Consider the following 25,047-nt stretch of genomic DNA (forward strand, 5'->3'; position numbering starts at 1 on the left):
GGGACACTGATATGAAATTTTTAAAAGAAAAGTAATGGGGCTACTTTAATGAGAAATTACATATTTTCTGGCTGCATTTCTCTTTAAACTGCATAATAATTTTTCCTCTCCTATAAAAAGACATAGTGTTTGTAAATTGTTACTCAGTTTTTAAGTGTAATGGTTTTGATTTTGTGGCATTAGTAAATTTAGATCTTTAATTTTACTTTCAAAACACATTCTAAAAACTGTTGGCTTATCTATTAGTTTTAGTATGTGGTTTTTAAGTTAGTATTAGTATTAAATTAGTATTATTGGGTGGTTTTTAAACTTGATTTGGATTTTGAGGACTTGGAACCTGGAGTTTTTAAAACTCCTACATGGTCATTTCTGTTGTGTAACCAAGGCTGTCACCCAAAAGTGTTGCTTCTATGGAGGGCACTTATCTTTCATAGCAAGGCATTTGTGAGCGAGAACTTTGGCTTAGGGTATTGTGTTCTTCTGATTTTTACAATTACCCAGTTGCCAGCAGTTACCCAAATCTGTCTTCATGGAACACTGGAGACAAAGAAAGAATTGCTTGATCCTTTCATTTTTATCTTCCCTCTTTTTAGGAGTTAAGTCTTCCTAGTGCACGGTTAGGTATGGCTATGTTAATTTGTTTTAATAGTGATATAATGTGTGTGGGAGTGCAATTTGAGGAAACTTCTAGATTACAGAAATGAGTATGAGAGTTTATAGAAAGTAGCTTTGACTTAATAGAAAAGAAAGGTGAACATATTACCCATGGAAAGGTTAGAGTTTATGAAATGGTTAAATTACTCTGTTTTTATTCTAAATGAATGAAACTGAGAGTAAGACTTGGGCTTTCTTTTTTCTTTGTTTTTCAATTAAATCTTTGACGACTGCAATGATTATTTCTAGAATTGCTGGTAGATATTTAATATTCTGGCATGCCATGTTAAACTGTTTCAGATATAATAATCCTTTCTTCCTTTTCCCTCTAGTATGTTAAAAGATGACTTAAAACTCAGCAGCAGTGAAGACAGTGATGGGGAACAGGTATGTTTACTATGTGATTTTTGCCTGTCTCATCCAGTATTTATTTCATTGTATTTTATGTGTAATTGAATCATATATTTGTGATCCATTTATTTAAAATAAATTTCTTCCTGCAGGCTTTCTGACATTCAAATGTTTTAGTTTTCTACTCTGTGTTTTATCTTCCATTTGTTTTCTTATTTTACCAGTATTGACTTTTCCTTAACATTTGTTATGGATCAAAGGATATTCATGAAGCAGGAGGTTATTGATAAGAAAGACTATTAGCAGATCTTTTGATCTCATCCTGACAGTTGTGTTATTCTTTAGGTAAAACACTATGAATGTTAAGTAAGCATTGATACATGCATTAGAGAATGCCAGTTTCTTCATCAGGAATTCAACTTTTGTTCATTTTAGGCAAATAGAGTACTGTTTATTCATTAATAGATTTTCTTCTTGTGCTTTTATTTTAGGATTGTGATAAAACAATGCCAAGAAGTACACCAGGAAGGTAGACATTGTTTCTTTTTTTTTAATTTGGAGGGATAAGGTCAACCTGATAATATTGTAGTGATATAATAAGTGGCCTTATAAAATGTATGTTATCAATTGTCATAGTGGTTGTACAACTAAATTAAAAATCATTGAATTCTGTTAATGGGTGAATTTTGTATATAAATTAGACTTCAAATTATTTTTAACATTTAGTTAATTTATTTTCAAATTCTGGATTCACAGAATTGTAACAGCTTAACAAATAATAAACATTTAGGGAGCACACCTGTAGCCTAGTGGGTAAAACTTCTGTGTCCCACATAAGAGTATCTGTGTTTGATTCCTGACTCTTGGCTCCAGCCTTCAGCTTCCTGCTAATGCAGATCCTGGGAAGCAATGGTGATGGCTCAAGTACTCGAATTCCTTTCACCCTTGTAGGAGACCTGAAGTGCATCCCAGCTCCCAGTTGCTGCCCTAGCCCAGTTCCAGCTGTTGTAGGTATTTTGGGAGTGAACCAGAGAATGGGAGCTCTCTGTATGGCTCTATCTGTCTTTCTTCCTTTCTCTCACAAACAAATGAAAACTTTTTTTTAAAAAAAATATTTATTTATTTGAAAGGGTTACAGAGAGAGAGAGTTCTTCCTTCTACTGGTTCACTCCCCAGATGGCTGCAATGGCCATGGCTAAGCCAGGCCGAAACCAGGAGTTTCTTCTGGGTCTCCCACATGAGTGGCAGTGATCCAAGCAGTATGACCATCTTTTGGTGCTTTCTCAGGCCACTAGCAGGGAACTGGATCAAAAGTGGAGCAGCCAGGACACAAACTGGCGCCCATGTGAGATGCCGATGTCACAGGCAGCGGCTTAACCGGCTATACCACAACACTGGCCTCTAAATAAAAACTTCTGAAAAATAGCAAACATTTTAAATAAAGTTGATTGTCAGATTTGAATGTTTTCCTGTTGTCACTATATTAAAAAATGTTCGTTTTTAATCTCTTTCAGTAACTCTGAACCTTCACATCATAATAGTGAAGGGGCAGATAACTCCAGAGATGATTCTAGCAGCCACAGTGGGTCTGAAAGCAGCTCTGGATCTGACTCCGAGAGTGAAAGTAGTTCCAGTGATAGTGAGGCAAATGAGCCATCCCAGAGTGCATCTCCTGAGGTGAGACAGAGGGAAGAGCTACCTTCCATAGCCCTCTTAGGGCTCTTGGTGATGTTTGCTTCAGACCCAACTCCAGTGTGAGAGGTGAAGGAAAGCAGGTTACATGTTCCAACAAAGGGAAATTCAACTATGTCTTTTAGAAAAAAACTAGATACTTCAGTTTCCTTGTTCTTTGAATGGACATTTCATCTAGATTAGGAAATGCTTGCAGAGCATTTAAATACTGAATTTATTTTTGTGTTTCAACATGATAATTCATATTGTGTAGTAATTGTGAATAAAATGAGTCATATAATTTCACTGTGGCTTAGTAAAATTTAGGTAAAAATCTGTCTTGCTACCTATATTATTTACTTCCTGGAATTAAATATTTTGTGTGGTCATTTGTCAGAATGCCTTTGAATTTGAATTCCTAACATGAATATTTGCTGTTTTAAAGTCCATACTTGGGGAAGTTTTAAAAATTTCATAGGAAATGGATTCTTCACGGATCCCAAATTTTTTTGCAGCACAATAAACTTAGATTTTAATGCTATGTCTCACAGAATTTTTAAAGTGTCCTTATATAACATTAAGTTCATAATCTCATTGAAGTAATTAGAGCTGATAAGATGCTTTGATTCAGTCAGAACTATGAAAAAGCAATGCTTTTGTTGCATTAGACATTGTCTTCTTTCCTTCTGATTATAAAAGAGAAAGTTTCAATATTGAAAAAGTATATATATATATTTGTTTTTCAGCCTGAACCACCACCAACAAACAAATGGCAACTAGATAATTGGTTGAATAAAGTGAACCCACATAAGGTGTCTCCAGCGTCTTCTGTGGATAGTAACATCCCATCATCTCAAGGCTACAAAAAGGAGGGCCGAGAACAGAGCACTGGGAATAGCTACACTGAGACCAGTGCACCTAAAGAAACAAGTTCCGCTACTCCTGGGCGAGACTCTAAAACCATCCAAAAGGGATCAGAAAGTGGGCGCGGAAGGCAGAAGTCTCCTGCACAGAGTGACAGCACAACACAGAGGAGAACTGTAGGCAAAAAACAACCCAAAAAGGCCGAGAAGGCAGCTGTTGAAGAACCCCGTGGAGGCCTGAAGATAGAAAGTGAGACGCCTGTCGACATGACTGCCAGCATGCCCTCCAGCAGACACAAAGCAGCCACCAAAGGCTCAAGGAAACCCAATATAAAGAAGGAGTCTAAATCTTCCCCTCGGCCTCCAGCAGAGAAAAAGAAATACAAGTCAACGAGTAAGTCTTCCCAGAAATCAAGGGAAATCATAGAAACAGATACCTCATCCTCAGATTCAGATGAAAGTGAGAGCCTTCCTCCTTCCTCTCAAACTCCTAAATACCCTGACAGCAATAGGACTCCTGTTAAACCCTCCTCAGTGGAGGAAGAAGATAGCTTTTTTCGGCAGCGAATGTTCTCTCCTATGGAAGAGAAGGAACTTCTTTCACCCCTTAGTGAGCCTGATGACAGGTATCCACTTATTGTGAAGATTGACCTGAATCTCTTGACTAGAATACCAGGAAAGCCTTACAAAGAGACAGAGCCACCTAAGGGGGAAAAGAAAAATGTGCCAGAAAAGCACACAAGAGAGGCCCAGAAGCAAGCCTCAGAGAAAGTGTCCAACAAAGGCAAGAGGAAACATAAGGTATGTAAAGATTGTATTGTTACTCTCATTCTTTTTTATTAGAGAGAGTGAGCGAGCGAGCGAGCGAGCAAGCAATCTCCCATCTGCTGATTCATACCCCAGTTACCTGCAGCAGCTAGGACTAGTCTGGGCGAAAACTGGGGAGCTGGGAAAACAGTCCAGGTCTCTCTCCTGGATGGTAGGAAACCAGTTACTTGAGCTGTCAATGCTGCTTCCTGGGATCTGCATTAGCTGGAAGCTGGAGTCAGGAGCTGGAGCCCTAGTTGCATATCAAACCCAGGCACTCTGGTAGGGAGTGCAGGCATGGTAATCTCTAGGACAAATGCCTGTCTCCATTTGTTTTTGTTTTTTGTAAAGATCTATTTTATTTATTTCAAAGAGTTACAGAGATCTGTAGAGACAAGAGAGAGAAAGGTCTTCCATGTGCTGGTTCATCCCCAGATGGCTGCAGTAGCCGAGAGCGAGAGAGAAAGAGAGGGAGAGAGAGAGAGAGAAAGGTCTTCCATGTGCTGGTTCACTCCCCAAATGGCTGCAATAGCTGGAGCTGAGCTGATAAGAAACCAGGAGCCAGGAGCTCCTTCTGGGTCTCCTACATAAGTGCAGGGGCCCAAGGACTTGAGACATCCTCCCCTGCTTTCCCAGGAGCATTACCAAGGAGCTAGATTGGAAGTGGAGCAGCTGGGACTCCAACCGGCACCCATATGGGATGCTGGCACTGCAGGCTGGGGCTTTAACCTGCTGCACCACTTTTTTTTTTTTTTTTTAAGATTTATTTATTTATTTGAAAGTCAGTGTTACACAGAGAGAAAAGGAGAGGCAGAGAGAGAGGTCTTCATCCCCTGGTGCACTCCCCAGTTGCCGCAGCGGCCACAGCTGGGCCAATCCGAAGCCAGGAGCTTCTTTCAGGTCTCTCATGTGGGTGCAGTGGTCCAAGGACTTGAGCCATCTTCTACTGCTTTCCCATGCTGTAACAGAGAGACAGAGAGCTGCATAGAGAAGTGCAGTAGCTGGGACTTGAACTGGCGCCCATATGGGATGTGTGCACTGCAGGCGCCAGCCCCCCGTTTGTTTTTACTAAAGATTTATATATTTGACAAACAGGCAGAGGCAGAGAGAGAGGTCTTTCATCTGCTGTTTCACTCTCCAAATGGCTACAACAGCCAGAGCTGGGCTGATCTCAAGCCAAGAGCCTGGAGCTTCTTCTGGGTCGCCCACTTGGGTGTAGGGGCCCAAGTACTTGGGCCATCCTCCACTGCTTTCATAGGCACATTAGCATGGAGCTGGATCAGAAGTGGAGCAGCCAGTACTTGAACCAGCACCCAAATTGGATGCCATCACTGCAGGCAGCAACTTTACCGATTATGCCACAGCACCAGCACCTCCATTTGTTTTTTAAACATCATAATTTGAAATGCTGTGGAAATCTCAGTAAGCCACAAATTTACATATATAGTGGAGACTTCTGAGGGAAAAATAGCTTTTTTTTTTTTTTATATTTTTAAGTTTTATTTATTTATTTGAAAGGCAGAGTTAGAGAGAGATCTTCCGTCCACTGGTTCACCCCTGAAATGGCCACAGTGGCCAGACCTAGGCCAGTTTGAAGCCGGGAGCCAGGAACCAGGAGCTTCTTCCGGGTCTCCCATGTGGATGCACGGGCCCAAGTGCATCTTCCACTGCTTTCCCAGGCACAGTAGCAAGAAACTGGGTCGGAAGTGGAGCAGCCGGGACTCGAATGGGCGCCCATATGGGATGCCAGCACCATAGGTGGCAGCTTTACCTGCTATACCACAGTGCCATCTCTAAAGAACAACTTTTTATATCTTTTCTGCTGTAGTGAGGAATTTTTAGAGGAAGGTAAACTTTTAAATAATCTTTATTGAAGAATACTGTAGTTTCCCCTAATGCATACCTTTGAGTGTGATTGTAAAAGACATAAAGTTGAACTTCAACGGGTGAACAGATAGGTACCGAGACTGGCCTTATCAAGTAAACCTAGGAGATAAACCCCAGTCAAGCTGACTTGAGAATCACAAACAGGATAGAGAGATTATTTCCTTAACAAAATCATCCAGAGATGTTTTTCTGCTCTCCTTTTATTAAATCCCCAGTGCAGATGCTATTCTAACAAATGAAAATCTTCAGAGATTTACATTGTCCATATTATTTGAATTTCTAGAAAACTGAGGCATATTATTTTATTTGCTCTAGCCAATGAGTTTCCAAAGCTATTTAGAGAACTATGTATGGCTGGTGGCTCTTGTAGCCAACAGCCTCAGATTGTTAGATGTGGTTATGGGGTTTAATTTGTAGAATTGTATAAAACAGGAATTATATATAGTATATATTATACATAATTATAATATATGTTATATATTATAGAGTCTACTCTTTAGAAACAGTTGTTTATTATGACATTTAAAAAATTGTCCTTTTGTGCTTTTAAAAATTGTATATCTTTTTAAGATTTATTTATTTATTTATTTATTTGAAAGAGTTACACAGAGAGAAGAGAGGCAGAGAGAGAGAGAGAGAGAGGTCTTCCATCCAATGGTTCAATCCCCAATTGGCTGCAGTAGTCGGAGCAGCGCTGATCCGAAGCCAGGAGCTTCCTCCAGGCTTCCTCCGGGCCTCCCACGCGGGTGCAGGGGCCCAAGGCCTTGGGCCATCTTCTACTGCTTTCCCAGACCATAGCAGAGAGCTGGATCGGAAGTGGAGCAGCCGGGTCCCGAACTGGCGCCCATATGGGATGCTGGCGCTTCAGGCCAGGGCATCAACCTACTGCGCCACAGTGCCGGCCCCTATTATATATTCTTTATAACATATTCAGACATTTAGAATATAGAAATTGAATGTCCTTTTTAATCTTGTTTAAAATGTTCACTATGTAGACTTGTAATTAAAAAATCCTCGTCCTTCAAAAGTGTCTCTTATCTCCCCCCTTCCCCATAACTCATTGGTGTTTTTTTCTAGAAAGTTTGTTTTATATCAATGACTATTTAAGTCACATTTTTATTTCATAAAATGTATAATGCTACAAAACTCAGTAATGATTTTTAAGACTCATGACATTGGTAAAAACAAAGTGTCAGAGGCCTTTCCTAGAGATAAAGCAGATATTGAGAGAGATCCCAGTCAAGGTCAGTGAAAGGTATGGATTCATTTCTTTCATCTTTTCATTTATCCGTATTTAATCATTTCTGCAAGGGAACAATCACATTTTTATCATAGTAGAATATTGACATTTTTTAAAAAACTGTTTACTTACTCACTTTTGTTTATTTGAAAGGCAAAGTGACAAAGAGAGACAGAAAGTTTATCTCTGTATGCTTGCAACAGTCAGGGCTAGACCAGACTGAAACCAGAAGCCAGGATCTGGCTTTCCTACATGGGTAGCGGGCACTCAAGTGCTTGAGCCATTATCTGCTGCCTCCCAGGAGCATTTAACAGAAAGTTGGGTCAGATGGTGGACACAGAACTCAATCCTAGACACTCTAGCTTGGGATGAGGGTATCCCAACACCCTCCCAAATATTTGCTTTTTTTGTGTTCTGATATGTGAAGTAATAGGAAACCTTATTTTTATACAGAAAGTAACACAGACAATAGATAAGCCTACCACTTACGTTTTTAGTCAAAAAGTTTTTGAAAAGTCATTAGGCTTGGCTATAATCAGAAGGACAGATCATAGCAAATATTGGTCCAGTTGTGGGAGTTAGAAGTTTTCATGCAGTGCTAAAACTTTCATATAGCATACAATGATATAGCTCCTTTAGAACACGTTTTGACAGTACCTCAAAAGTGCAACCAAAAGAGCTCTTAGTTCCTAGCTTTGTGGCTTGCATGTCTTCAGCCTGCAGCCAATGACTTTGGGAGAGCAGGCCTAGTGTAGTACCCTGCCTGGACAGAGCGAGAAGAGAACTATACAGAAAAACATAGGTCCAACAATGCCTTTACATAATTTTGACTCTGGCTACACCGCACTGGTTGCTACTAGTGAAATCAATGGCTACACAACAGCAGCTGGTGTGCCCTCCCGGGCTCCAGCACTCCTTTTTGGGTGTCTTGCAGGCCTGGTCGTTTACCACCTGTCTAAGGATACAAGGAACATGGATTTTCCTGGCTACATCTAGGACTTTGGCATTATGGGAATGACATTCTACCACTCTGGAAAATTTATGCCCACATGTTTAATTACAGGTGCCAATTTGTTGTTGATCACCAAACTTGGAAGTAGGTTGTTGAATAGACCCCATCAGTAGGAGTCATTTCCCTGTCTGGACATGTGGAAAATTTAAAATTGGCAAACTTTGACTATTTTCAGTGTAGTAAGAGAAATAAGTGCAACATTTTTATGTACTGTGACATTTTACATTTAAAAATGACACACAGGGGCCAGCATTGTGGCATGGCTGGTAGAGCTGCCACCTATGATGCCCGCATCCCATATGCGTGCTGATTCAAGTCCTGGCTGCAAATCTTCTGGTCCAGCTCCCTGCTAATGGTCTAGGAAAAGCACCAGAAGATGGCCGAAGTGTTTGGGCGCTTTACCCATGTGGAAGATCCAGATGGAGTCCCAGGCTTCTGACTTCGGCCTAGCTCAGTCCCGGCTATTGCAGCCATTTGGGGAGTGAACCAGCAGGTGTAAATTCTCCCTTTCTGTGTGTCTCTCCCTCTCTTTGTAATCCTGACTTCCTAAATAAATCTTTTAAAAAAAAAAAAGAACTCAGGGAAAAATTAGTCATTACCATTACAACCCTACAAAGGTGTCAAGAACTCATTGAGCCGCACCGTGGTTCAATAGGCTAATCCTCCGCCTTGCGGTGCCGGCACACGGGGTTCTAGTCCCGGATGGGGTGCCGGATTCTGTCCCGGTTGCCCCTCTTCCAGGCCAGCTCTCTGCTGTGGCCCGGGCGTGCAGTGGAGGATGGCCCAAGTGCTTGGGCCCTGCACCCACATGGGAGACCAGGAGAAGCACCTGGCTCCTGCCATCGGATCAGCGCAGTGTGCCGGCCACAGCACGCCGGCCATGGTGGCCATTGGGGAGTGAACCAATGGCAAAGGAAGGACCTTTCTCTCTGTCTGTCTCTCTCACTGTCCACTCTGCCTGTCCAAAAAAAAAACCTCACTGATAGCATCATACAGCTTAATTTTTGCATTTTGATGTTTTCTCTTTTTTCTATATCTGTGGATAAGTCTCAAGGTAAAAAAAGTTACAGGTCAGCACTGGGGGCCCTGAGATCCTATGCTTTCGCTGGAGGAAATAGCTTGATGAGATTTAGTGTATGTTCTTTGGCTCATCTTTGAGCACAGAACTACTTTCAAATTACGTTAAATGAAATATCCATGAAAATAAAGTTTATCATAAATAGAAGATAAACCTATTTACCATATAACCTAGCAGTTGTACTCCTAACCATATACCCAAGAGATATAAAAATGTGTATTCATACAAAAACTAGTATTTAGGGACAGGCATTTTGTGTAGTGTTTAAGATGTTGCTTGGGATATTTGCATCCCGTTTTGGAATGTTTCTGTTCAAATCCAGCTCCAGTCATGCTTCCAGCTGCCGGACATTTTGTACCATGGGAAGCACAGGTGATAGTTCAAGAATGTGGGTCACTGCCTTCCTTGTGGGATACCTGGACTGAGTTCCTAGCTCCTTGCTTTTACAACTGTTCTTGTCCTAGCTGTTGCAGGGAGTGAACCAGTAGATGAGAGATCACCCTGTCAGTCTGTCTCTGTCTGCCTTTCAAATAAATCAATTAAATAAAAATTTAAATTAAAAAATGTGTTCATTTTCATAGTAGCCTTCATCATACTAGCAAAAGATTGTTGACGACCCTGGGCAGGTGCTGTGGTATAGTAGGCTAAGCCTCTGCCTCTGGTGCCAGCATCCCATATGGGCACTGGTTCATGTCCTGCCCTGGCCGGTCATCTTTTTTTTTTTTTTTTTTTGACAGGCAGAGTTAGAGAGAGAAAGACAGAGAGAAAGGTCTTCCTTTTCCGTTGATTCACCCCCCAAATGGCTGTTACAGCTGGCGGGCTGTGCCAATTCAATGCCAGGAACCACGTGCTTCCTCCTGGTCTTCCATGCAGGTGCAGGGCCCAAAGCACTTGGGCCATCCTCCACTGCCTTCCCGAGCCACAGCAGAGAGCTGGACTAGAAGAGGAGCAACCAGGACAGAATCTGGCACCCTGACCAGGACTAGAACCCGGGGTGCCGGCGCCACAGGTGGAGGATTAGCCTAGTGAGCCGCGGCGCCGTCCCCTTTTTTTTTTTTTTGAGATTGATTCATTTTATTTGAAAGTTAGAGTTACACAGAGAGAGGAGAGGCAGAGAAAGAGGTCTTCCATCCGCTGGCTTACTCCCCACATGGCCACAATGGCCGGAGCTGCGTCAATCAGGAGCCAGGAGCTTCTTCCAGGTCTCTCATGTGGATGCAGGGGCCCAAGGGTTTGGGCCATCTTCTACTGCTTTCCCAGGCCACAGGAGAGAGCTGGATTGGAAGTGGAGCAGCCAGGACTTGAACCAGCACCCATATGGGATGCCAGCACTGCAGGCAGCGGCTTTACCTGTTATGCCACAGTGCCAGCCCCAGGTCATCTTCTGATCTGGTTCCCTGCTATGGCCTGGGAAAGCAGTAGAAGATGGCTAAGTACTTTTGCCCCTGCACTCATGTGGGCAACCTGGAAAAAGCTGCTGCCTCCTGGCTTTGGATCGGCCCAGCTCCAGCCGATGCAACTGTTTGAGGAGCTGATCATTGGATGGAAGCCCTTTCTCTCTCTCCCTCTCTTTCCCTCTCCCTCTCCCTCTCCCCCTCTCCCCCTCTCCTCCTCTCCTCCTCTCCTCCTCTCCTTCTCTCCTTCTCTCCCCCTCTCCCCCTCTCCCCCTTTCCCCCTTTCCCCCTCTCACCCTCTCCCCCTCCTCTCAAATAAGTAAAGTCTTTAAAAACCCAAATGGTCATCAGCTGATGAATGAATAAAGTGTGGCATATCCATATAGTGGAGTGCTGTCCACGTATAAGTGGAAGTAAAGTACTAATCCATGCTGTATATGGCTGAACCTCAAAAATACTATGCTGGGGCCAGGACTATGGTGCAGCAGGTTAAGCCACCACTGGTAGCCCTAGAATCCCATATGGGTACCCGTTTGAGTACCAGCTGTTCTACTTCTGATCCAATTCCTTGCTAATTGTACCTGGGAAAACAGCAGAACTTGCCCAAGTCCGTGGGCCGCAACCATCCATGTAGAAAATCCTAGAGAACTCCTGACTTCATCCTGGCCCAGCCCCTGCCATTGTGGCCATTTGGGGAGTGAACCAGTAGATACAAGATCTCTCTTTGTAACTCTGCTTTTCAAGTAAATAAATCTTTAAGAAAAATATTATGCTAAGTGAAAAGAACCAGACAAAAAAGGCCACACATACCATATGATCCCTTTAGAGGAAGTGTCTAGAATAAGCAAATACAAAAAGACTATGTGGTGGTTGCCAGGACCTGAGAGAGAACAGATTGAAAAGTGACCATTCGTGGGATATAGGGTGTGTTTTTCAGATGATCAAAATGTTCTAAAGTTGATTGTTGTGATAGTTGTATGGTAATATGAATATATTAATGCTATAGAATTGTGCATTTTTAAACAGTGAATTTTATGATATGTGAATTTTATCTTCATTTTATTTTTATGGATAGCTCTAATCCCTAAAGTCATTACATGAAGAAGATACCATCAGAAAGCTGGATGTATCTGCAACTGGATGTATCTTTCCAGCCTTATGACCAGATTTAGGGACCGTGTTGTGGTATAGGGGGTTAAACCATTGCCTACAATGCCAGCTTTCTATTTGGGTGCTGGTTGGTGTCCCAGCCACTCCATGTAGATCCAGCTCCCTGGTAATGTGCCTGGGAAAGGATTGGAAGTTGGCTCAAATGCTTTGGGCCCCTGTCACCCATGTGGGAGACCCAGATGTAGTTCCATGCTCCTGGCTTTTGCCTGTCCCATTCCCAGCTGTTGTGGCCATTTTTCAGAGTAAACCAGCAGGTGAACTAGCTCGCTCTCTCTCTGTTTCTGTCTCTTCTTCTCTCTCTATAATTCTGTCTTTAATCTTTAAAAAAGACCAGATTTACAGGACATTGTTTAAATGAGTCCTTTGACTTATCATTTGTCTTACATCTTTTTAGGATTTTTGTTTGTTTTTGAAAGGTAGAGCAGCAGAAAGAGGGGAAACAAAGAGACAGCAAGAGAAATCTTCCGTCTGCTGGTTCACTCCCCCAAATAGCTGCAACAGCTATAGTGGGGTAAAGCCAAAGCCAGAAGCTAGGAACTTCTCCCACATGGGTGGTATAAGCCACTGTACATAGGTCGTTAGTATTGACTTTCTAAATACATTAGCAAAAAGCTGCATCCAAAGCAGAGCAGTCAGGACTTGAACCAGCACCTGATAGGAAATGCTAGCATCATAAGTGGCAGCCTCACCCACTGTGTCACCACCCTGGCTCCTCATTTGTCTTATTTCTAAAGTTTTATCAAAGATAAACAATTGAGGTATGACTGGTGCTGGACACTGAAGTTACATGAATGAAAATCAAACTTAGTATCTGCCATTTTCTGTTTCTCATCCAGAGTGAAGATGATAACCGAGCCAGTGAGAGCAAGAAACCCAAAACAGAAGATAAGAATTCAACAAGCCACAAGCCATCCAGCAATCGAGAGTATGTCCACCAAACATGCTGTATACCATTGTTGTTAACATGTCTGTCAGTTGGTACTGGGTTCTTTCTAATATTCTTTCATGGTGTTCGATGTAGTAAATTTCTGTGATACACATGCATTCATACATCAAATACTGGGAGCTTTTAATTTTTAGCTAATAGGGATAGAAAAGATATAAGATTCAGTTACTTCTTCCTGTCTTTTTAATAGGACAGGGGTAAGCGCAGGGTAAGAACATTATATGGCATGCTTACCTATAAATCCTGAATGACTAATTGGTAAGTTGAGAAGTTGGTCTCTTCATTCATGATTCATATGTTGATTCACTCAACCAGTACTTACTGAGTGCTTATTGTATAGCAGGCGGTTTAAGATACCATACAGCTATTGGGGAAAAAGAAACAGGCAGGATGCCCACCATCGTGGACTTTACAGCCTTTTTTGTAGAAATCTTACATCCTAATAATCAAATGGGGAAAAAGATACTTGTCTTGAAAGCAGATAAAGAAAATGAAAAAATCCATCAACCTTATATTACTATGTGGAAAAATAAGAACATTTTTTTGGTTTGGCAGGTCATCTAAGCAGAGTACTGCAAAAGAAAAGGATTTGTTGCCTTCTCCTGCTGGGCCTGTTCCTTCAAAAGATCCAAAATCAGAGCATAGTTCTCGAAAGAGGACTATTAGTCAGTCATCTTCCTTGAAGTCAAGCAGTAACAGCAATAAGGAGAACAGTGGCAGCAGCAAAAGCAGTTCCTCCACATCAAAGCAGAAAAAGACTGAAGGGAAGACTTCAAGTAGCTCCAAGGAGGTTAAGGTATGGTGTTGGGGTCTCAGAGACTTTGAGAAATCATTCTCGAGGCCAGCACTGTGACAGAGCAGGTTAAGCCCCCACTTGCCACGCTGGCAAACCACATGAGCTGATTTGAGTCCTGGCTGCTTCACTTCCCATGCTGCTCCCTGTTAACGTGCTTGGGAAAGCAGCAGAAGATGGTTTGAGTGCTTGAGTCTCTGCTCCCTCTGTGGGAGACCTGCATAGAATTTCAGGCTTCTGGATTTGGCCTGCTCCAGCCCTAGCTGTTGCCTCTCTATCTCTTGCTCCTCCCCTGTAGCTTTGCCTTTCAAATAAATAAATCATAAATATGTGTGTGTGTGTGTATTAAGTGATATATAAGGGAAATCATTCTCAATTCCATGTGACTTTTTCAGGGTGATACTTTGAAGTTTTTGTAAACGTCCTATTTAATGTATAGGCCTGTGTGCTTTGCTCCCAATGTCATATTTCTTTATGTTTCTAATGACGTATTTATTTATTTAAAAAGGCAAGTGACAAAAAGGGAGAGAGTGAGATTTTCTTATTTATTTATTTATTTATTTTATTTTTGACAGGCAGAGTGGACAGTGAGAGACAGAGAAAGGTCTTCCTTTTGCTGTTGGTTCACCCTCCAATGGCTGCCACGGCTGGTGCACTGCAGCCGGCGCATTGCGCTGATCTGAAGCCAGGAGCCAGGTGCTTCTCCTGGTCTCCCATGTGGGTGCAGGGCCCAAGCACTTGGGCCATCCTCCACTGCCTTCCCGGGCCACAGCAGAGAGCTGGCCTGGAAGAGGGGCAACCGGGACAGAATCTGACGCCCCAACCAGGACTAGAACCCGGTGTGCCGGCGCCGCAGGTGGAGGATTAGCCTATTGAGCTGCGATGCCGGCTGAGAGTGAGATTTTCTATCCACTGGTTCACTCCCCAAATGGCCACACCAGCCAAGGAGGCTCATCTGGGGCTGCACTAGGATGCCCAGAACTCCAGCTGGGCAAGTGAGTGGCAGAGGCCCAAGTATTTGAGATATCTTCTCCTTCTTTCCCAGTTTCATTAGCAGAAAGCTGGGTTGGAAATAAGGCAACTGGGGACTCAAACAAGCTCTGTGATATGGGATACCAGTGTCTCAATAAGCAGCTTAACCTACTGTATACCACAGCGCTAGCCCCTATGATAGAATCTTAATGCTAAGCTTCTACAATAATCTGAGGCAGTGGAAGCAGTTAGTCATCTGGCCACATGCATATTAATTAATATAGAAATCCAAAATAGGGGCCGGTGCCGCGGCTCAATAGGCTAATCCTCGGCCTGCAGCGCCGGCATACCGGGTTCTAGTCCCATTCAGGGCACCAGATTCTGTCCCGGTTGCTCCTCTTCCAGTCCAGCTCTGCTGTGGCCTGGGAGTGCAGTGGAGGATGGCCCAAGTCCTTGGGCCCTGCACCCGCATGGGAGACCAGGAGAAGCACCTGGCTCCTGGCTTCAGATCACCACGGTGCGCCGGCTGCAGCGCACTGGCCACAGCGGCCATTGGGGGGTGAACCAACGGAAAAAGAAGACCTGAATCTCTCTGTCTGTCTCTCTCACTGTCCACTCTGCCTGTCAAAAAAAAAAAAAAAAAAAGAAAAGAAAAGAAAAGAAAAGAAAAGAAAGAAAGAAAGAAAGAAAGAAAGAAAGAAAGAAAGAAAGAAAGAAAGAAAGAAATCCAAAATAGGAAAAGTTGGCTTTGGAAGTTTTTATTTCTGTTTCTGTTTTTTTAGTTACATATATTTACTTTACCTGAAAGGAAGAGAGAGAGAGAGACAGACACACAAAGTGAGAGAGATCTGTCCATTGATTACTTTCCAAATTCCACAGCAGTCAGGTCTGGGCAAGGCTGAAGCCAGGAATCCAGAACTAAATTCTGGTCCACCACATGGGTGACAGAGACCCAAGTACTTGAGCCATCACCTGCTGCCTTCCAGGATGCATATCAATAGGAAGTTGGATCAGAAACAAAGCCAGAACTCACACCAAGCACTGTGATATGGGATGGAAGGCATCCCAAGCAACATCATAAGCTAAATGCTCAACCATGGAAGTTTTTTTTTTTTTTTGAAAGACTTAATTATTTCTTTGAAAGAGTTACACACAGAGAGAAGGAGAGGCAGAAAGAGGGAGAGAGAGGTCTTCCAACCACTGGTTCACTCCCCAGTTGGCTGCAATGGCCAGAGCTGTGCAGATCCAAAGCCAGGAGCCAGGAGCTTGGGCTCAGGGGCCCAAGGACTTAGGCCATCTTCTGTGCTCTCCCAGGCCATACCAAGGAGACGGATCAGAAGTGGAGCAGCCAGGACTCGAACTGGCACACATAATGGGATGCCGGCCCTGCAGGCAGCGGTTTTACATACTATGCCACAGCACTGGCCCCGGAAGTTTTTAAAATAATAACTGAATGGCTCCAACTGCTGAAGTTTCAGATGGGCTTTGAGTTTTTTAGAATTAGACTTTATAAATAAGTTACATTACGTGAAGTGACAAAGCAACTATTTGGCTTAATTCATGAAATAGAGAAAAATCTATTCAGTTTAGCATTGAAATTCCTCATTATTATTATCCCTAGCACACTGATAATGTGGAGGAATGTTCCTCATATTTGTGGACGGGGATTTGGATCAGGTACCTCAGTACTGTTGACTGACCTTCTGTTTGTGTACTGTATTGTTGGCATTGCTTTCTAGACTGTTGTAATCAGAAGTAAACTCCCTGAAATCAGAGTATACAAAACAAAATTTATGAAAATAACTAAATTTTAAAAGCATAATTCATTGTATTACTGTTACACAGTAAAGCAAAAATTTGAGGGTTGAAAAATTAGACTTGGTAAAGGCTGTTTGTCATGCTTACTAAGTGTGATGATTAAATTTTTAATTGAGGTCATTTTGATTATGAACAGTTATCAAACTGAGACACACAGAAGGCTTTTTCCCAGCTGCACACCCTCCTGCAGCAGTTTATCCTGCTAATTATCCCTAACGTCCCAAGGACCTGACTCTAACTCACTGCCCCAGATCCCTGTCCGCCTGCTGACTGGCTTTCTCCACCTCCCATCTGTTAACTGTAGAATTTGAGGCCTCTGTTCTTGAAAGCTTCTATCACTTTTTGTTTTTGAAAGAGAGAGTTATCTGCTCATTTGGCTTTTCTTTTGGCATATATAAAAATTCCTGTCTCTTTCTCTTCCTTATGAAGGAAGGAAGTTCCTTTTAGAAGTTTATCAGCATCCTGAAAACAGAAATTTGTGTCTTGAGTTTTCTCCAGGACTTAACTTCCTGAGTAACTAGGAAATATTTATTGGATCAAATGCAGTATATATTTTTAAAAGATTTTTATTTATTTATTTGACAGGTAGAGTTACAGACAGTGAGAGAGAGAGAGAAAGGTCTTCCTTTGGTTGGTTCACTCCCCAAATGGCCACAACAGCCGGAACTATGCCTATCCGAAGCCAGGAGCTAGGTGCCTCCTCCTGGTCTCCCATGCTGGTGCAGGGACCCAAGCACCTGTTCCATCCTCCACTGCCTTCACAGGCCACATCAGACAGCTGGACTGGAAGAGGAGCAACTGGGACTAGAACCCGGCACCCATGTGGGATGCCGGCGCAACAGGCAGAGGGTTAACCTAGTGCGCCATGGCGCTGGCCCCCTCGAATGCAGTATATTTCAGCAAAATATTGAATAGGCTCCTACCACTTTGATTTCAAGACCATAAGAGCACTACACAGTTACTAAAATTGTATTGTTAGTCTTGAGAGTTTCCCATTTAGGCAATTAGATATGGGTTTATTAAAGAAAAATCCAGGGCTGGTACTGTGGCATAGTGGGTAAAGCCACCGCCTGCAGTGTTGGCATTCCTTATGACCACCTGTCCGAGTCCCCACTGCTCCACTTACAGTCCAGCTCTCTGGGGCTGGCGCCGTGGCGCAGTAGGTTAATCCTCCACCGGTGGCACCAGCATCCCATATGGGCGCCAGTTCTTGTCCCGGCTTCCCCTCTTCCAATCCATCTCTCTGCTATGGCCTGGGAAAGCAGTAACAGATGGCCCAAGTGCTTGGGTCCCTGCATCTGTGTGGGAGGCCAGGAGGAAGCACCTGGCTCCTGGCTTCGGGTCGGCGCAGCTCCGGCCGTGGCGGCCATTGAGGAGTGGACCAACAGAAGGAAGACCTTTCTCACTCTCTCTCCCTCTCACTGTCTGTAACTCTACCTCTCAAATAAATAAATAAGTAAATTTAAAAAAAATAATAATAATCCAGCTCCCTGCTATGGCCTGGGAAAGCAATAAAAGATGGTCCAAGTCCTTGGGTCTCTGCACCCTTGTGGGAGACCCAGAAGAAGCTCCTGGCTCCTGGCTCCTAGCTGGTCTGGACATTGCTGCCATTGGGGAGTGAGCCACCAAGTGGAAGACCTCTTTTTATCTCTACCTCTGCCTCTCTGTAACTCTGCCTTTCACATAAATAAATAAATCTTTTTTAAAAAAAGAAAAGTCCACAATTTAGGTAGAAAGTATGCTGTTTTTTACCTAAACTAAAGAAAAATTAGGGGGCCAGCACTGTGGCACAGCAAGTTAAAGCCCTGGCCTGAAGCGCCAGTATCCCATTTGGGCTCCGGTTCTAGTCCCGGCAGCTCCTCTTCCGACCCAGCTCTCTGCCATGGCCTGGGATAGCAGTAGAAGATGGCCCAAGTTCTTGGGCCACTGCACTCTTGTGGGAAACTGGAAGAAGCTCCTGGCTCCTGGCTTCAGATAGGCACAGCTCCAGCCATTGAGGCCATCTGGGGAGTGAACCAGCGGATGGAAGACCTCTCTCTCTGTCTCTGCCTCTGTAGCTCTGTCTTTCAAATAGATAAAAATAAATCTTTTAGGCTGGCGCTGAGGCTCACTAGGCTAATCCTCCGCCTGCGGCGCCAGCACCCCAGGTTCTAGTCCTGGTCAGGGCGCCGGATTCTGTCCCAGTTGCTCCTCTTCCAGTCCAGCTCTCTACTGTGGCCCGGAAGGCAGTGGAGGATGGCCCAAGTCCTTGGGCCTTGCACCCGCATGGGAGACCAGGAGAAGCACCTGGCTCCTGGCTTCGGATTGGTGCAGCGCCGGCTGTAACAGCCATTTGAGGGGTGAACCAACGGAAGGAAGACCTTTCTCTCTGTCTCTCTCTCACTGTCTAACTCTGCCTGTCAAAAAAATAAATAAATAAATCTTTAAAAAAAGAAAAATTAGGTAATCTAGAAGGCCAGGATTTCTTACACATTTTTTCTGTAATAATAAAGTATGTTGACAGTTTTTTTTTGTTTGTTTTTTCTTCAGAAAACTTTCCATTTTCCTTAAATCAAAACTCATTTAAAAAAATATATTTATTTATTTATTTATTTGAAAGAGTTACACAGGGAGAGGAGAGGCAGAGAGAGAGAGAGAGAGAGAGAGAGAGGTCTTTCATCTGATGGTTCATTCCCCAACTGGCCATAACAGCTGGAACCAGGAGCTTCTTCCTGGTCTCCCACACAGGTGCAAGGGCCCAAGGACTTGGCTATCTCTGCTGCTTTCCCAGGCCACAGCAGAGAGCTGGATTGGTAGTGGAGTATCCAGATCTCAAACCTGCACCCATATAGGATACCGGCACTTCAGGCCAGGATGTTAACCCACTGTGGCACAACGCCGGCCCCCGTGTATTTTTTTTTTTAAGATTTGTTTATTTACTTGAAAGAGAGGGAGAGACAGAAAGGGGAATCTTCCACCCTCTGGTTCCTTCCCCAGATGGCCCCAACGGCCAGGGCTGAAGCAGGCTGAAGCCAGGAGTCCAGAGCTTCTTTTATGTCTCCCATGTGGGTCACAGGGACCCAAACACTTCAGCCATCTTCTGCTGCTTTTCCCAAGGCCATTAGCAGGGAACTAGATGGGAAGTGGAGCAGATTGGACACAAATCGGCACCCACATGGGCTGCTTTTTTACTTGCTACACCACAACACTGGCCTCTAAAATTCAGGTGCTTTTAGGTCTGTACAAAACAGAAGAAAAGGTATCCTAGAAATTTTACACTGAAACATAAAATTCAGAAAGCTATTTCCTAACTAAACAGGCAAATTTTACTGTAAAGAACTTAGAATTTACTCTGATCTCATGAGTTACATTTTTGGTATTTTTAGATGGATATTAAGCCCAACTAGTAAAATAATGTGGTGTTGGGTGTTCTCATGGTGAAATATTCATACATCCACGGGGTAGATTTAATTATCGAAGGCAGTGGAATTTGTTTCTTTTTTACCAGTGGCTGAAGAAACACTATGAATTTCACTCACAGTTTTCAATGTGATTATATATTTTGTTGGTCAGGAAAAGGCTCCGAATAGCACCTCTAATTGTCCTCCATCTACACCGACTCCTGATGCTTCTAAGCCTCGAAGAACAAAACTTGCCTTTGATGACAGGTGAATTTTTTTTTATTCTTTTATGCCCTAAAGAAATCATTCCTGTCAGAAGCTCATTTTAATTTCTGTCTGCAGTCAGAAGGATTCATATTTGTATGTGACCCATAGAATATTTAGGCTTGAGTTTGAAAGGTACCCACTAGGCCACATACTGCTCCATTGACTTTACTTCTGTGATTTGATAAGCAAGGTAAATGATGTGCCTTCCAGAAAAACCTTATTGCTGCTGATGTCACTGTTTAAGGTAGGGATTTTCTTACACAAAGAAGAGCAGTGTTCTTTTTTTCCATTTTGGTAAAAGGTTGTTTCTGCTAGTCACATCTTAATTACTCCTAATCTTTCAAGCAACTTGGGCAAATTAGTATTGAACTAAGTAGTTTGATTTGCTGTGAGTTGGTGAACACGACTGATGCTCTTAACCTGATAGAAACATTTGTGAGAAAAGAACTGAACTGAGCATGTAGTAGCAGCTCACTTTCTTTACTTGCAGACAAGAAAACTAATATTATTATCTTATCATGTCACTTAAAATGAAAATTTCCCTTGCAGAAGTTACTCCGCAGACCATTATTTACAAGAAGCAAAAAAGTTAAAGCACAATGCAGATGCATTGGTATGTAAATTTTCTCCTCACTTTTGTCTTTAATCATACTAACTTAACCTCATTTCTTTGTTTGTAGTAATGGTAGATCATTGCTCACTATTTTTATTCTCCTTTCTTCAGTCTGATAGGTTTGAGAAAGCTGTCTACTATCTTGATGCTGTGGTATCTTTCATTGAATGTGGGAACGCTTTGGAGAAAAATGCTCAGGAATCTAAATCCCCATTCCCTATGTATTCAGAGACAGTGGAGCTCATCAAGTAAGTGGGAGAACTTGTCACATCCTGGGCAGTCACAATTTTGGTTTGTCTAGGCAGAGGCTCAAATCTCTATATGCAGTGAACTGAAGGGGATGCTTAACCCTTTATTTTCCTTGGATGAGGAGAGCTAGATCATTCAGTGGGGTTGTTTTTTTTTGTTTGTTTTTGTTTTTTCTGTTTTTTGTTGTTGTTGTTTTGCCTATGCTTAGGTTTGATTCTTATGCTTGGAGGACAACAGAAATCGTGAGATCAAGATAAAGACTTACATTGAGTTTGTCATTTGTTTGTTATTTGTAACTCACAGGTACACTATGAAGCTGAAGAGTTACTTGGCACCAGACGCTACAGCTGCAGATAAGAGACTCACAGTACTCTGGTAAGTGTTGTATATTCTAGCTTCTGCTAATGACAAGCAGTTTCTTAGTAAATTGTGTGTGCTCTTCCCAGTGTTACCCTGGAATCAAACTTCTGTAACCCTGGCATAATTCTGTTCTTGATGGATGGGCAGGAAATAACTCTAAATTACTACTGAAAGATATTAGTTGTTGTCAATCTCTGATCCATTGCCCTCTTAATGGAAGCCATGGTAGGGTGAGGCTGATATTAGAACCCTCCATTATCTTTTTTTTTTTTTTAAAGATTATATTTATTTGACAGAGTTACAGAGAGAGAGAGAGTGACAGAGAGAAAAGTCTTCCATCCGCTGGTTCACTCCCCAGATGTCCAGAGCAGAGCTGGTCCACTCGAAGCCAGGAGCCAGGAGCTTCCTCTGGGCCTCCCACTCGGGTACAGGGTTGGGCCATCCTCTGCTGCTTTCCCAGGCAGTAGTAGAGAGCTGGATTGGAAGAAGGCAGCCAGGATATGAACCAGCTCTCATAGGGATGCCGTGCTACGGGCGGAGGCTTAATCTACTGTGCCACAGTGCCAGCCCCATCCTCTATTATCTTTTTTTTTTCTTTCAATATTTATTTTATTTTTTTGAAAGAGTTATAGAGAGAGGTAGCAGAGAGAGAGAGGTCTTCCATCTGCTATTTCACTCCCCAAATGGCTGCAACAGCTGGAGCTGAGCCGATCCGAAGCCAGGAATTAGGAGCTTCTTCTGGGTCTCCCATGTGAGTGCAGGGGCCCAAGGACTTGAGCCATCCTCCGCTGCTTTCCCAGGCACATTAGCAGAGAGCTGGATTGGAAGTGGAGCAGCTGGGACTCCAACCGGCACCCATATGGGATGCTGGCCCTACAGGTGGGGTCTTTAACCCATTGTGCCACAGCGCCAGCCCCCTCTATGACCTTAAATGGTCACTTTTCCAGAGTGTTCTGGCTTTTGTGATTTTTTTTTTTTTTTTTTTTTTTTTTTTTGGAAAGTACAGAGTTAGAAAAGTCTTCCATCTACTGGCTCACTCTCCAAATGCCTGCAACAGCTGAGGCTGGGCCAAGCTAAAGCTGGCAAGGAGTAACTCAGTTCAGTCTCTCATGTAGGTGATACAGACCCAGATGTTTGAGCTATCACCACTGTTTTCCAAGGTGTGCATTAGCAGGAAACTGGGATGGGAAGTGGAGCCAAGAGTCAAACTCAGGCACTTGATATGGGATGTGGATGTTTCAGGTGGCGTCCTCACCAAGCCAAATGCACACTCCTTCCCCACAGTTCCCAGGACCCTTTTGGTGCCCTTTTCTCTCCCCTTCACCTTAGGGAGCAAGCACCTAGCTTGCCCAGAATACAGAATGTAATTTTTTTTGTCCCAGGGAGATTTTGTGAGTTAGTTTTGTTAATAGACATTTTCTTTACCTGTCCCTGTGTTTAACAGTGGGAATGCAACTGTGAATAAAACAGACACAGTCCTGTTTGTCATGGAATTTTTAGTATGGTGTGAGGAGACAGAAAGTAAGGAACTAAGTCCCTTGACAGGAAAGTATATGCAACTCTGAGTATAAGAATAGAGGGTGGGAGCAGGCACTTAGGTTAGTGGTTAGGACACCCACATCCTACATCAGAGAAGCTGGGTTCAATTCCCGGCTACAACTCTGGCTCCTGATTACAGCTCCTGTTGCACGTTTGGGATGTAGTGAAGATGACTCAAGTAATTATATTCCTGCCACTCACAAGAGAGACCCGGATTGAATTTCCAGCTCTCTAGTTTCTGAGTCATCTCCTACCTCCCTTAATCCTGCTGCCATTGTGGGTGTTTGGAGAGTGCACCAGCAGACAGAGTCAGTCATTCTGTCTGTCTGTCCCTCTCTTTCTCTCTCCAGTCCTCTCAAATAAATAATTTTTAAAAAATAAAAAAATTAGGGACAGGGAGACCTACTCTAGGCGAAAGGAACAACATGGGTGGTGGAAAGGAATAAAGTAGGAGACAGAAAAAGAAGAGCAATGAGAAGTGGTCGTGGCTGGGTAGGGATGAGGGACGGTCTTGCAGGATCTTCCTAAGCCATGTTAAGATTTATATGTTCCATCAGAGTTGTAAGTTAATACTTGAATTTCCTAGTTTTTTTTTTTTAATTCAGATTGTTTATAATTTGATTTGGAGATTCTGCCCCTTAGCAGTTTTGTTTTTAATGCATACATCACTAGGACATACTTGTGTCCTATGGGTTTTGAGTTTGAATGTCAGCAAATAATGGGGGCTAGTCCTAGGTTTCTTTTTTCTTTTTTTTTTTTTAAAGATTTATTTATTTATATGAAAGGCAGAGTTACAGGCAGGCAGAAGCAGAGAGAGAGAGAAAGAAGTCTTCCACCTGCTGATTCATTCCCCAAATGGCCGTAACGGCCGGAAGTGGGTGAATCCAAAGCCAGGAGGCAGGAGCTTCTTCTGGGTCTACCACATGGGTGCAGGAGCCCAAGGACTTGGACCATCTTCTGCTGCTTTCCCTGGCCATAGTAGAGAGCTGGATAGGAAGTGGAACATCTGGGACTCGAACCAGTGCCCTTATGGGATGCTGGCACTACAGGCGGCAGCTTTACCCACTACTCCACAGTGCCAGTCCCTAGTCCTAGGTTTCTTAGCCATATTCCCCTACTCCAGGGTATGTACTATAAGTGTAGCACATTTTTTGGTTTTGCTTAAAGGCTGATGTTGTTGTTGACATTATACCCGGGTCTGCTGTCAAAAGCCAATGTTGTACTCTTGCAAAATGCAAAGATCGTCTGTGCAGACATGTCCAGAGACTGCTGTCCTAGTAAGCAAACTGCCCTTTTTCATTTGCCAGCCTGCGATGCCAGTCTTTGCTGTACCTGAGGCTATTCAAGCTGAAGAAGGAGAATGCTCTGAAGTACTCAAAGACACTGACAGAGCACCTCAAGGTAAGTGTGTCGGTCCAGTGCCTAGGAGACAGAAGTTATAGGCTCCCATTGCCACCCCAAAAGTACTCTTGTGTTTAGGTAAAATAGGAGGCCAGGAGCTACTGTTAGGGAACTTTCAGATAAGTTTGAGGTTTCTGGGAACGCATTTAAATGCACGTATGGCTCAGTGCAGGCAAATGTAGCTGCCATATCTACACTTCGTTAGTCATCTTTTGTTTACTCAACTGTCCTCCTTTAAACTGTTGTCTTAGCTTCCTGAAACATCTTCTGTGGTTTTCAGAGCAGCAGTAGCTTAGCAGTGCCTACAGCATCAAGTTTAAACTCCTTACCCTGGCTTCTTAGTCCCTCATAATCTTGTTCCTTGCTTGTGCTAACCTTTGCTGTGGGTAACTGTTATGGGTCACGTACCTTGTCTCTTTGTATTCAGCTCTCTGCCCTTACTTCTCCCCTTTATCTTTCTGAATGTGATTCATTGGCCCCTTGCCTTCTGTAAATTCTTCCAGATTCCATCTCTCACTTAATAACTTCTTTCTGTTGTATGTTCATAAATAGCCATGCATACATGTTTTGGTGTCTTAAATG

At 43.2% G+C, this 25,047-nt stretch overlaps 2 protein-coding genes across 4 annotated transcripts in view; both read left to right on the forward strand.

Annotated features, from left to right (window-relative positions):
* Positions 1 to 25,047, forward strand: part of AFF4 (ALF transcription elongation factor 4) — a 99,213-nt gene that overhangs the window by 65,846 nt on the left and 8,320 nt on the right. For all 3 annotated transcript variants that reach the window (XM_062189172.1, XM_062189170.1, XM_062189171.1), the window contains 11 exons: positions 987 to 1,041; positions 1,497 to 1,534; positions 2,520 to 2,682; positions 3,423 to 4,340; positions 12,964 to 13,052; positions 13,629 to 13,869; positions 20,209 to 20,303; positions 20,853 to 20,916; positions 21,028 to 21,164; positions 21,469 to 21,540; positions 24,372 to 24,465. In XM_062189172.1, coding sequence (XP_062045156.1) covers positions 987 to 1,041; positions 1,497 to 1,534; positions 2,520 to 2,682; positions 3,423 to 4,340; positions 12,964 to 13,052; positions 13,629 to 13,869; positions 20,209 to 20,303; positions 20,853 to 20,916; positions 21,028 to 21,164; positions 21,469 to 21,540; positions 24,372 to 24,465 — 1,966 coding nt within the window. The remainder of the gene's footprint in view (positions 1 to 986; positions 1,042 to 1,496; positions 1,535 to 2,519; positions 2,683 to 3,422; positions 4,341 to 12,963; positions 13,053 to 13,628; positions 13,870 to 20,208; positions 20,304 to 20,852; positions 20,917 to 21,027; positions 21,165 to 21,468; positions 21,541 to 24,371; positions 24,466 to 25,047) is intronic.
* LOC133758201 (transmembrane protein 14C-like) lies at positions 8,266 to 8,598 on the forward strand. Its single transcript, XM_062189390.1, is given in 3 exon segments — positions 8,266 to 8,444; positions 8,446 to 8,471; positions 8,474 to 8,598. Coding segments are annotated over 3 exon segments (312 nt in total). The 5' UTR covers positions 8,266 to 8,283.

Source organism: Lepus europaeus, chromosome 4 (assembly GCF_033115175.1).
Source record: "Lepus europaeus isolate LE1 chromosome 4, mLepTim1.pri, whole genome shotgun sequence".
In the NCBI taxonomy this organism is placed as follows: Eukaryota; Metazoa; Chordata; class Mammalia; order Lagomorpha; family Leporidae; genus Lepus; species Lepus europaeus.